Below are 12,798 nucleotides of genomic sequence, written 5' to 3'. Positions count from 1 at the left end.
GACTAAATAGTAAACGGGAAGGAGAAAAGGGAAAAGGAACGAGAAATGGAATGGGTGAGAGGGAAAACAATGGGAGAAAGAAGGTGCAGAACGAAATAATGGAAGAAAGAGAGAGGTGAGATAGAGAGGAATAAATGAGCAAGGGTGAAGAAAAGGGGAAAACATGAGGGGGAGAAGAGGTGAGAGAGAGAGAGAGAGAGAGAGAGAGAATCGAGCTAATATACGAGGAAGTGGTAGATGGATTGGGAAGAGAAGGGAAAAAGTAGAGATGAGAGGGATTGTAAAAGTAACAAATTAGGCGAGTCGGTGTAGAGGCAGAAGGAAGAGAAGTCAGGAAACATGGGAAAACTAATAGGGAAATCCTTTGAAGGAAAAACAGAACGATGCAACTAAAAGAAGGAAACGGACGGAAAAAGTGCAATGCAGCAACTGAATAAGGGAAGGAAAGTATATTTAAGGAGAAACAAGGTACAGAAGGAAAATTAAAGCAGAGATTAATTAAAGCAGAGATACACGGAAACGGAAACAGACACACAGGAAAATAGGGAAACAAGAAACTATATTAAGCAGAGAATGGAAGCAATGAAAGATGGGGCAGAGTAATGCGAAAGGAGAGAGGAGGAACAAGAAAGAGGTGAAAAATGAAGGAAAACACGAGGATTAAGTGGAAGGAAGAGGGAAGAATGAGAATGCAACGGCAAGGAGAGACAGAAAAGACGAAGGTATGTCTGCAAACAAAAGACGAGGAAACACACACACACACACACACACACACACACACACACACACACACACACACACACACACACACACACACACCGACAAGAGAGGGAAGCGTAGGAAGAGGAATGCAAAGGAACTGAGAAGGACCTACAAAAAGGACACACTCAAGAAAAATGACAGAGGGGGGGCAAAGATAAAAAGAATAAACAAAAGGGAAGTGTTAAGAAGGAAAGAAAGATGCAAAAACGGGATACAAGCAAAAGATACACAGCAGGAAAGAAGGAAAAAGAGACAACGCACAAGAAAGAAAGCAAAGAAGAAATAAAAAGAAATTAGAGAAAACGGAGAAAAGACATTATTTAATGAAACGTATTCTAGTAACGAACACTATGACGGCAAAAACCACCGCCGCTCTATTGCAGGAAGTAAAATACAATATATACATACAAGTTCAGGGAATGCAGGATGGAAAGAAAGGAAAGAGGAGGGACAATAAGAGATGTAAGGGTGGGAGGGACAGGCAACACTTAGATTGGCGGGAATCCTCGTCTCTTTTTCTTCGCCCCCTCCTCTTTCAACCAGACGAATACGAGAACGCCGCCGAGGGAGCTTCAAAAGGACCCACAAAATCACTTATTTCGACCGATTTGTAAACTTTTTGGGAACCTGAGAGGAAGAAATGTTATAAGAAAAAAAATTACATCACGCTGGGGCTTATAAGAATTTAGCACAAAAATAATATAAAATATTCCCCCCCTCAACACCAGTTCATTTTTTTGGATTCAATCGGGTTGTTGGATTTTAAGGGGGATTTGCTACAAGAACGCTCCCGACGATCGAGTTTCCGTAATCTGTTTTTATGCTCCGTGGCGCTATGCTAATTGGCCGATAAATATGCCGGGGTGTGAGAAAGAGAGAAAGAGGGAGAGAGAGAGAGAGAAAGGGAGCGAGACAAGAGGATTCGTCACCTTTGTTTCTTGGGTTTGATGAGGGAAATTTCTCGAAGACTGGCGCACGCTTGAACCGGCTGAGTGGCGGTTCACACGGCTGGCTGGCGGTTCACCCCTTCACTGTGAGGACATACTAGTTTTGTTTTTTCAGTTCGGTCAGTAGCACACTCGTCTCGCAATGCGTGTGTCCCGAGTCGAGGGTTTTAACCCAAACTGTGGCGGGCATTCATAGTCGGTGCTGCAAGTATGAACTTTCAGGTGCTTGCGTGGTCGCCTCAGTTCCACCGGTAATTAAGTACGCACACACACACACACACACACACACACACACACACACACACACACACACACACACACACACACACACACACACACACACACAACCTGTACAAAATTTTGACTCTGACACGGATCGCTTCCTTGAGTACAGGCACCACTTTCCTAATCCGTACTACACCGACAAGTGGTCATAACCTGCAGTGAACCTAATCTAGACGGATACAGGTACTGCACTGCCGCACGACTTAACTGAGGATGGCTCTCTAGTAGTGATGGGTGGCGGTTAACTACGATGACGTATTAGTTTAGCTATTCTTGCTTCCTCCACATGATTTTATTCAACATAGGAAGGATCTCCAGTAGTGATGGGGTTAATTCAAGGCTATACTTAACCCACCCACCTCGACTAAAATAATTTGGTAACAGCAAGACGATATAATGACTGACAATTAACCCCTTAGATCAGATAACGTGTAGTGCGGCTTACCCTCGCTACCTCCAGACGATTTTATTCAACCTAAGATCTTAAAATGTACTGAAGAATTACGGAATACAGTGGTGGAGAGAGACGCTCTAGCTACAGTACAATCAAATACTACAGTCTGTTAGCCTCCCCTGCCTCTTTCTTACTGCCGGATTCACAGATGCTTGAATGAGACGTAGTGGACAAAGAAGCATATTATCACCCACAGATGAATGATAATATACACCTCAGTCCAGCATGTCACAGAGCTCCGGCGATGAAACAGAGGCAAGTGAGGCGAACAGACTTTAGTAATTGACCGGACAGTACCTACATCAGTGGTTTCCAACCTAGGGGGGCACGAAGGGCTGCTTGGGGGGGCGCGAAGGCTTGATAAAGAGGGTAATTATATTTGAAAACTATGAATTATGATGGAATTCAGTAATTTCTAAATATGGAGAAAATATTTCAGATATGAAATAGAAATCTAGTTATCTGAATATATAAACAATTTCAAAGATTAACAATCTATGATATTAGTTGACGTGCCAACTATGCCAGTAAAATACAGTATTTGAGGAAGGGGGGCGCAGGGAACGTGTCATGCAGTGAGGGGGAGAGAGAATTAGAAAAGGTTGGAAACCACTGACCTATAAGATTCATCCCATCATTATCATATCTGTTTTAATTTAGTCTTGATTCTTCTTTTCTGACAACTTAATTCACCTTACCAGAGTTTTCAAAATGAATGGTCAGATACAGTAATCACTAACTCCTTCACTACGTGGAACTCTTCAAAGCAGAATAAAAATCGTCTGGTGGCAAGCAAGAATGAAACATAAATACGTCTTCACAATAAAAAGGTTGATAAAAGACTGTTCAGACTTATCCTCAACGGAAGACTGGGCAATGGCATGACACTTCGTCATCTAAGAAGCAACAGTTCTACATACCACACACCATCACATTTGTATTTCGTTATGGTTACCTTCCAACACATTAATTCGGTTTACAAAGACTCTCTCTCTCTCTCTCTCTCAAGGAATTAAATATCATTCCACCCCTTCACTACGATTATCTTTATTTTTACCATGCTACCACCAGACGATTTTATAAAGTCCAAGAACATCTGGTAATGAAGTACTAAAAAAGGACGACTTCTGCTTGCTGTGGTCTGAATTAGGACATCTCACTCAACCCCATTACTACATTTTTTTCTATTGTCTTATCTTGTTAGCAGAAGACAATTACATTAACCCATTCAAGACGATGACGTGTTTTTATTTTTTATTTCTACCCTCCCCATACGATTTCAATTAGCTATTTCAGAAGGCAATTTTAGAAATAAAGTACTGTAATAAGATACCTGTAAATATAGCAACCTTCATTACAATTTCAGTACACGAGTTCTTTCCAAGGCCTGGTAAATCAGTCTACAAATATCAATAAAAAATAATTTAGTCTCCCTATTATCCCGTATGGGATGGCCACAAGTAAAATGGCCTCAACTTCACCCTGTCCTCTGCTATTTGGCTGCCCTCCCTCCAATTCATACCTCCTCCTCTTCCCGCCTGTATCTCTCCCCTCCATCTCATCCATTAAAACACGTTATGTGATTCAAGGGTATCTAGAACCTCTCGTAGGGAAAGGGTCAAACAGGACGAGTTATTACTGAAACGGCAAATTGACCTATATCTATAAAAGAAAAAACCACACACACACACACACACACACACACACACACACACACACACACACACAAATACCAGTAACTGACGTATACGACTGAAGCATTCTGAGTGAAACATGACAATTGAACGAAAAAAAAAAAGACAAGGAAAATTTTAATTAAAAGGACGTAAGGCTACGTGACTAATACCAGTTAACTGACAGTGAGTGTGATAAGGAGACTAGGTGTTGATAAGCTCTCTCTCTCTCTCTCTCTCTCTCTGCTGACTCACACACACACACACACACACACACACAGACACACACACACACACACACACACACACACACACACACACACACACACACACACACACACACACACACACACAAAACACACACACACACACAGTAAAAAAAAAAAAAAATACCGCTTAAAAATGGGTTTATTTAGAATATAAACAATACAGATAAACCATAAAAATGGAATAATATAAAAATAGAAAAAAAAAATGATGATAACTATGATAAAATACAGCGTGAAGGGACGGGCATGAAAAGTATCATATGAACTACAGTAATGGAAAAGGAGAAAGAAACGAAAAGATGAGGTGAAAATATGAAGTGGGAAAACGTGAAAAAGTAATGGAAGATAAGACAATGGGAGAAAGAAAAGATCATGAGATGGAGGATGTTCAAAAGCAGAAGAAATGAACCAAGTGAAATGGGTGGAAATATCAACTACTGTTTAGCTCTAACAAGCTTCCGATGACAGTTGAAAGGAGCTGGGGGATGACACTCTGAAAAGGGCCACGGGGTAAAAATGGAAGTGATATGGCAGTGAGATACCTATACACCTACACACCTCCATCAACCCTACCTTTGTTTCCATCCTCACCCCTCACCCCCCCACACACACACCTATCCCTACCCAGGGACCCAACAACAATGTTGAATGCTGTTGCTTAATCCAGTCTTTCTGGCCAAGCAGACCCACTGACCACAAGTAAACAACTGCTCCTGTGAGGCTGCCCTACATGTATAGCAAAGTACATGCATCATGCAAGGAACTCGTGCCCCCTTGTGGTACACAATGCCTCACTAGGGTCAGATCAGGAACCATTCCCATGGTGAGGTGCAGGGATATATGAAGATGTTTGACTCCTGGGTGAACTCCACAGCTGCTCTGCTCCATCCAGGGCAATGCAGTAGTGCTACTACATGAAGGGTCTTTGTCAGCACTGTGTGATATGCAATGGTTTCTAAACAAATAAAAACAAATACAGCAACTACATTCTATAGACATTAATATATCAACTTGGATATCACAGTCAACTAGAACATTTTTTTCTTCATCTCATTTTCATTAATAAAACAAAACCATTGACATGCATCATTTTACAAAGTTACTGTAGTGGATTCCCTGAACAGCCACTCCATGATATCAGTAATTAGCCACAATTTGTTATGATAAGATACAGTAGCGATCTTACCTGGTGTGACATTGTCAGCCAAATTCTATATACAGTACACATAAACTACTCGTTAAATAAGCAATCCCTTTCAGCCCAAGGATATATTTTGTAATTTATTCTAGTTACCACCAGACAATGTTATTCAACTTTGGAGAGGCCCCTTCAGCTGTAAGCTAACACCTTCAGCCTGAACACAATTTTCTTAATCTGAAAAAAATTGCTTAGCACTAACCAGAATTTAAAAAAAAAAAAAAAAAAAAAAAAAAAAGATGTCCTTGACCTGAAAGGGTTCGAGACAAAGTGTAACATGCAGGACAGTTGGAGGGAAAGAAAATCAAGTAAGGTGAACACTCACCATCGAGATACACTTCACTCTCCAACTGCTTATCAACCCAGAAGAGAGATGCGATAGGGCCTGCCAGAAGCACAATATAAGAAAGTAATATAATAAACTGGACAAGATTACTGCTGGACACCATAATTTACCAAAAGTTTTCATCATTTGTACTACATCTGTATGTGAACAGAGATTAGGTTATGCTAGTCAGGAACTGCCATAGTTCTCCTCACATAATAATTTATTTTCAATCTATCAAATTTCACAAGGATGAATTCAAATCAATGATATTGTCGAGATTTTTACAAAATAGTCACTTATCATTACTATGTAATACAATACAATATACCAGTACAGCTAATAACAATACAGTACAGTACAGTAAATGGTAACAGCCAACCCTATATTTCTCTTTATATGACATGGCCACCATATCCCAGATAATCTAAGAATCCAACTACCTTTCTTGGCAATATTTCAGGAGAATGACATGATCATTTCCTACCTTTCTCTCACCCCTGTTCTCCTCACCATCCTTTTTCTTCCACTTCCTTCACCCTCATTTCCCTATAACCCATCAGAATTTTCCCAACCCTGTCCATCACTTGCTTATTCCCTCCTTCCTTCCCTCTTCTTTTCCTACTCCTTCATAATCTCTCACCCTTCTCCCTCACTCACTCAATCACTTGTTCCTGTGTTCTTCACTGCTTCCTATCCCCACCTCACTCTCCCACTCCTTCTATCTCTTCCCCCTCCTTTCCTATCCCTTAACACTCCCTCTTCAATTTGCCTTCACTTCTCTTCCTTTCCATCTCTCACTACTGTTCCCCTTCTGTTCCCCATATCCTCCACATCCAGTTGCTATTTATTCTCCAATTTTTCTCTCCTTAATTCTTTTTTGACCTTCCATATATCTCCCAGTTTTCCCCTCCATTTCACCTTCTTCATTCACTTTGTCTCCCTCCTTAAGCACTCACTCATTACTCACTTCTATTATCCTTTTGCTTATCTTTTTCCCCTGCCTACTTCCTCTCTTTCATCCATTCCTTCCCTCTTTCAACATTATCTAACTTATATTAGCAGTCCCACTTTCTTCCCATGTTATTTATGTTAAACCTTTCCCTCCCATCCTTACTCTTTCCCCTCTATCTCTTACTTTACATTTCACTCCCTTCTCTCTTCCCCACCCGTTTGTTCCATTTCTTCCCTTCATCTCTCCTTTCCCTTCCCCCCTTCTTCTCCATCTCTTCCTAAACTTCTTTCCCCCAAGTGCTCTTCTCCCTCCCTCTCTCTCTCTCTCTCTCTCTTCTATGCAGAGAAGGTACCAAAGGCTTGAAGCCGGCAAAGTAGTTCCCTCCAAGAAAAAACATACAAAAGAGCTAAATTCAAGATATTATTTTTGAGATGTATCTTCTTCCTCACTGTCTTTCACATCCATTTTAATCCTTACCTCCTATCTCAATCAATCACTCCCCTCAATCCCTCTCTCTTTCTCTCCCCTCTCCTCTTCTCCCTCAACTTTCCCTCTATTCCTCTTCTTTATCTTATCTCTTTTCATCTCCCTTCTTAACCCTTTGCCTACCCAATCTTTTCCTCTTCTCTTTTTCCTCCTTCCACTTCTCTTCTCTTCCCTTCCCTCTCATCCCCTCCCCTAGTTCTTCCACTTCCTGTTTCTCTTCCTTCCCCTCCCTCTCTCCTGTTTCCTTCCCTCTCCTTTCCTTACTTCACACTCACCAGGATCAGCCAGTCCGGTTGTTTCTAGCAGAATGTAGTCAAACTTTCCCCTTTTCTTCATCAAATTTTCTATGGCCTTCACTCCATTGTCCCTGAGGATGAAAAAAAAAAAAATTAATATGAATCTCTCTCTCTCACTCTCTCTCTCCTTTTTTACCAGATTCTGTTACCTCAGTCATCATCCTCTCCTTATCCTCACTTTTCTTCCATTTTTCCTTCTATTATTGTAACACTGTCCACTTCCCTTTATGTCTCTCCTGTTTCTCCTGTCATTTCTCCTTAACTTCTCTCTCTTTTCATCACGACTGCCTGCTTAACCTTTCTTCCCTCCCTGTCTCCAACTATATTCTAGCACTGCCATCGTCTCTTTATATCTCTCCTGCTTCTCCTAACATACAGTATTTCCTTGACTTCTCTCTCTTCCCCCTCCCAGTCTATCAAACACTTCCTCTCCTTCTTCCCAGTCTCATCACTTAATTTCTTCTCCCCTTCCTATCTCTCCTTTTACCTCAAAGTATCGTTACTTCACCTCTTCTTCCTTCTTTCTTACATCATTCTTCGTTTCTCCTCCTAATGTCCTATCTATATCTTCTCTTCACTCCACTACTCATATTCTTTTCCCCTCCCCCGTCATTTCCTCAGCCCCCCTCATGCATTATTTTCTATCTTTCTCTACTCCTCTCCCTGCCTCTCTGCCTACTCTGAACATCTCCCCAATCACTGTCACTTCACATGTAATTTTTCTTTTATATTTATTGTCTGCTTTCCTTGCCCACACACACCTTCTAAACAGCATCCACCTCCTTATCTCACCTAGGCCTCCCTCACTTCCTCCTTCCCTTCATTTCACCTTCCATCTCTCCCAGCACCTGCTCACTATCCTCAAGATAAGGCAGATAAGCTTTGATGCCAGGAAGTTATGCTACCCACCAGAACACGCCACCAACCATATCTGGAAATCACTGTCAGTGTTCACATCCACAGCTCCATTGTCAATCTTATAATGTATTCAGCTGCTAACAAACAGCCCAAAAAACGAAGTCTTCATATGTCCAAGAGCCTTCCGAAAGTGCATAGAGTGTCCTTGCAAAATAAGTGGTTGATTTTTTTTTTTCATTACTACAGTGCACCAAAAAAATAAATGAAACATTCACTAAAAAAAAAAAAAAAAATGAAATTACCACTGCAGCAGAAAAATGCACCAAAAAAAAAATAATAATCTAGACAAAAATGAAACAAAACAAAACAAATGCATAAGCCAAACTTTATAAATGTTCAGTTAATACCCTTTCTTCAGTATCTAACTGGTTAATTGTTCTCTGTCCAGGTGTAAAAGAAATGAAAGCTGAAAAATATAGTGTAATGTTACTCTGACCAATGTACAGGCAGGATTCTTATCGCTACCTTTCTAATACCGTATGTCAAACCTCCACTGCACCTTATCAATGAAAATAAACCATCAGTTAGTACCTAATCCCAAACCTGAACCTTTTTTATGTCAATCACATCATATAAAAGGACAAGATTTTTTCTTTTTACAAAACTTTACATATTTAAATACATCATGTACTGTTCTTACTAGTGAACTACAGTACATATAATTTGACCTACCATCTAAATCATAATTACAACAGCATACTACATAAATCCCAGAATACAGCTTTCTCTTCAAGTGTTAAAGACATCAGGGGAAATGCTAACAGTAGAATAATAGTTGCAATTTTTTTTTTTTTTTTTTTAACAATGAGAGGTGACTGACAGTTTCTGTTAAGTAATGCTACCTGGGGAGTAGGTTAGTCTCCTACTCTTGTGAATTCTGAACTACAGTAGCCTTGTCTCAGGACCTCTACACTATGAAGGTGGAGGTATTACTTGGGTGGACTGCTTTCTTGATAACCCCAGATTAGTTATTTAGCTGTGGGAATCTTTGCTTGTGAAAGATGCTCTCCTAAAATTAACTCCTTCAGTAGGCTAGCTGAGACACCAATAGAACTTTTCTTGCAGCTAACACCAGACCATTTCATTAAGATAAGGGAAACCTTTCCCAGTAAAAGGGCTAAGGTTGATCAGGCTGCAGGAAACTCGCAACATTCACAAAACTACATCTATTTATCTACAGCCACATGCCTTAATCCCACGGCGGATGGCCACAAGCAAATCACTTCCAAATTGCCCTGTCTTCTGCCACTTGGCTATCCCCCCCTCCAACTTGTTGCATCACCCTTTCTCATATTTCTCTTGATTTCATCCCTGCAGCACATCCTAGGTCTCCCCTTCCCTCTCGCTCACATAGTCAGTCTCTTATTCTCCATCTTCTCCACATGGCCAAACCATCTCAGAAAATTTCTTTATAAGACTCTCAATCATATCCATATCAATACCACAATGCTCTTTTACTTCCTCAATTGTCTGTCTGTCTCTCCATGTAACTTTACATGTTTCAAACAACTCACTTCCACTGCTTTCATTCTTGACTTGCGTCCTTCCAACAGTGTCCAAGCTCTGACATACTCTGTCAAATTAGTACTATAATATGTTTATTCTGTTCCTAATCTGCCTGCACACTGTACAGTGATGACCTATTACCAAAATACAGGTACTGCAATATTCAAGTAACATGGTTTTATCTGACAATGAACCATCATGTCTTATATTTAAACATAAAGTTAGTCTAGGCTTAATTTCTATAGATGTAATGCCATTATTATGGTACTGTACCAACAAGATAAAGTGTAAATTACTGTACTTGGAAACTGTATAGATTCACAGTAATGTTCAATACAGTAATAAAATGCTTACAATATTAAAGATGCTCCTTCACATTATGCAGCATGTTATACATACGTTAAATCAAACTGTCTGGTATTGGCCAAATAATCATTCAAAACAATTTTATTAGGTTCAAAGGGTTAACACCGGCTTACGATCTGTTTTAATGTCCCTCTCATACTTATGCACATGGCCAATATTTATCAGTTCTGCCACTGGTTGCTCATCATCAACACATTACACATGATGGCCACATCAGGATCACAAGTTTTTATGGAAATGTATTCAAGTGATAAAGCCCATGCAATGAACTTCATAGATACCTACCCCATGGTAAATTACAATGCTTTTCATACAAATGAAAATGTAAACTGGGGAAAACCAGTAAATCAGATTTATATGTAGCAATAATAGTTCTAAATGGCACTTCCTCTGTTAATTACTGTCAACTTCATGGCAAAAAAGGGTGAATGGCAGGATATACTAAGGACTCACTGTACACAACCACAGCAAACTACTCAACAAAGGTTCAGTAACCTTATCAGAAATCCTTTGACTCCACCACTTCAACCAAGATAACGTTTTTATACAGACATCTCATCAACATTCATGCTCCTTGAATGTCCTCAGTCAGTAACTGATGATAAGATAGCCTCACAACTCGACATTCATGCTTGAAATGAGTAAGCACAACTGTGATGCGCAATACTGAAAGACACATTAAATTAAAAAATCAAACAGAGCTATCTGCATAATCCCTTCAATCCAGTGACATTTAAAAAAAAAAAATCTTGCTGTCTCACAGATTATTTTTATTCAGCTAATGGAAACTTTTTTCAGACTGAAGGGGATGGATGCTGTCTTTATTTAAACCCTAACTAAATTAGATTTCCCTTAAGCAGAATAAAATCACCAGACTAAAGGACTAAAACATACATCATGAAGGTTCCTGACCAAACCTTTTCTCCTCCTACTAACTACCCTATACATATATATATATATATATATATATATATATACACACGAGGTGTGACAAAAAAGAAACGAGACTTTGGCTGCTAATGACACAATTCATCAGCCACACAGTAATGAAGTATATCACAGTGTTGCCCAACATCTCAGCACTGTATGAGAAAAGCAGCAGTTCAATTAACCTATTATCATTCTTTTCACAGGTGGTTTTGTAGCTCCTGTCAAGTGCCCTCTGTCACAGAATGAGCCTTGAGCAAAGGATTAACGTCAAGTTCTAGGCTAACTTGTTAAAACTCCTGCAGAAATCCTTGCCATGCTGAAGGATGTGTGGGGACAGAAAACAGTGTCCTGCACACGTGTCTATGAGAGGCACAAGAGGTTCAGGATGGGGCCGGGTGATGCTCCAAAATGTCCCGTGACACATCCACATGACAGATCTTTTGGTCCTCGGAGGGCAGTTTGGGCACCAACTTTGCACAAATCTTCCGCATGGCCAAATCTTTCAATGAGATGGACCTCATTGACTCCTTATTTAATCCCTGTTGCTCAGCCATTATTCTGATCGTCAGTCTGCGATCACTCTGCACCAATTCCTTGACCTTCTGGATGTTGGCATCATTTCATGTTGTTGAGGGACATCCTGGATTTGGGTCCTCCTTCATGTCACCCCGCCCCATCCTGAGCCTCTTGTACCACTCATAGACACGTGTACAGGACGTTGTTTCCTCTCCGTACACATCCTTCAGCATGGCAAGGGTTTCTGCAGGAGTTTTTCCCATGTTAGCCAAGAACCTGATGTTAATCCTTTGCTCAAGGCTCATTCTGTGACAGAGGGCACTTGACAGGAGCTACAAAACCACCTGTGAAAAGAATGATAATAGGTTAATTGAACTGCTGCTTTTCTCATACAGTGCTGAGATGTTGGACAACACTGTGATATACTTCATTACTGTGTGGCTGATGAATTGTGTCATTAGCAGCCAAAGTCTCGTTTCTTTCTTGTCACACCTCGTATACTGTATACATATATTTAAAAAAAAAAAAGTGGATAAGCCCTACATTTTTTTTTTAAACATTTGTAGAATACCTATGGTTATCCTACTAACCACCCTATACAAAAACAAAAAAGGGGGGTAAGCCCTTTTTTTTTTTTTTGAACATCTGTGGAATACTTATGGTTATCAAATTTTACCCATCTGGCACCCACACTACAGAGTACAGTCAGCAATTAAAGACAAAGCACAGTCACATTCTATTATCATTACATGGTTTGGATGTCAGCATTACAATTGGGGTCTAGCCATCTCCTTTCCATTTTAATGTTTAAGCATATGACCTTCAGTACTATGTATGTCGCCAAGTTACTGAAGAACTGCTCCACCCAATTACAGTATTTACTTCCCTGGATCAGACCTCTGTGATAAGAAA

The 12,798-nt window shown here is 40.1% G+C and overlaps 1 protein-coding gene across 1 annotated transcript in view; it reads right to left on the bottom strand.

The window, feature by feature from the left end:
• Nucleotides 1-12,798, bottom strand: part of LOC145413373 (zinc-regulated GTPase metalloprotein activator 1-like) — a 62,048-nt gene that overhangs the window by 20,186 nt on the left and 29,064 nt on the right. The window contains exons 4-5 of the mRNA XM_080283052.1: nt 7,630-7,721; nt 5,914-5,973 (exon numbers count right to left, since the gene is read on the bottom strand). Of these exons, the coding sequence (XP_080139178.1) occupies nt 5,914-5,973; nt 7,630-7,721 (152 nt within the window). The remainder of the gene's footprint in view (nt 1-5,913; nt 5,974-7,629; nt 7,722-12,798) is intronic.

The sequence above is a fragment of the Coenobita brevimanus genome, chromosome 96 (genome assembly GCF_032717465.1).
Source record: "Coenobita brevimanus isolate Jiangsu-jjx chromosome 96, ASM3271746v2, whole genome shotgun sequence".
Classification (NCBI taxonomy): domain Eukaryota; kingdom Metazoa; phylum Arthropoda; class Malacostraca; order Decapoda; family Coenobitidae; genus Coenobita; species Coenobita brevimanus.
The sequence above is the reverse complement of the archived record's forward strand: the minus strand, read 5'-3'. Positions and strand labels throughout refer to the sequence as shown.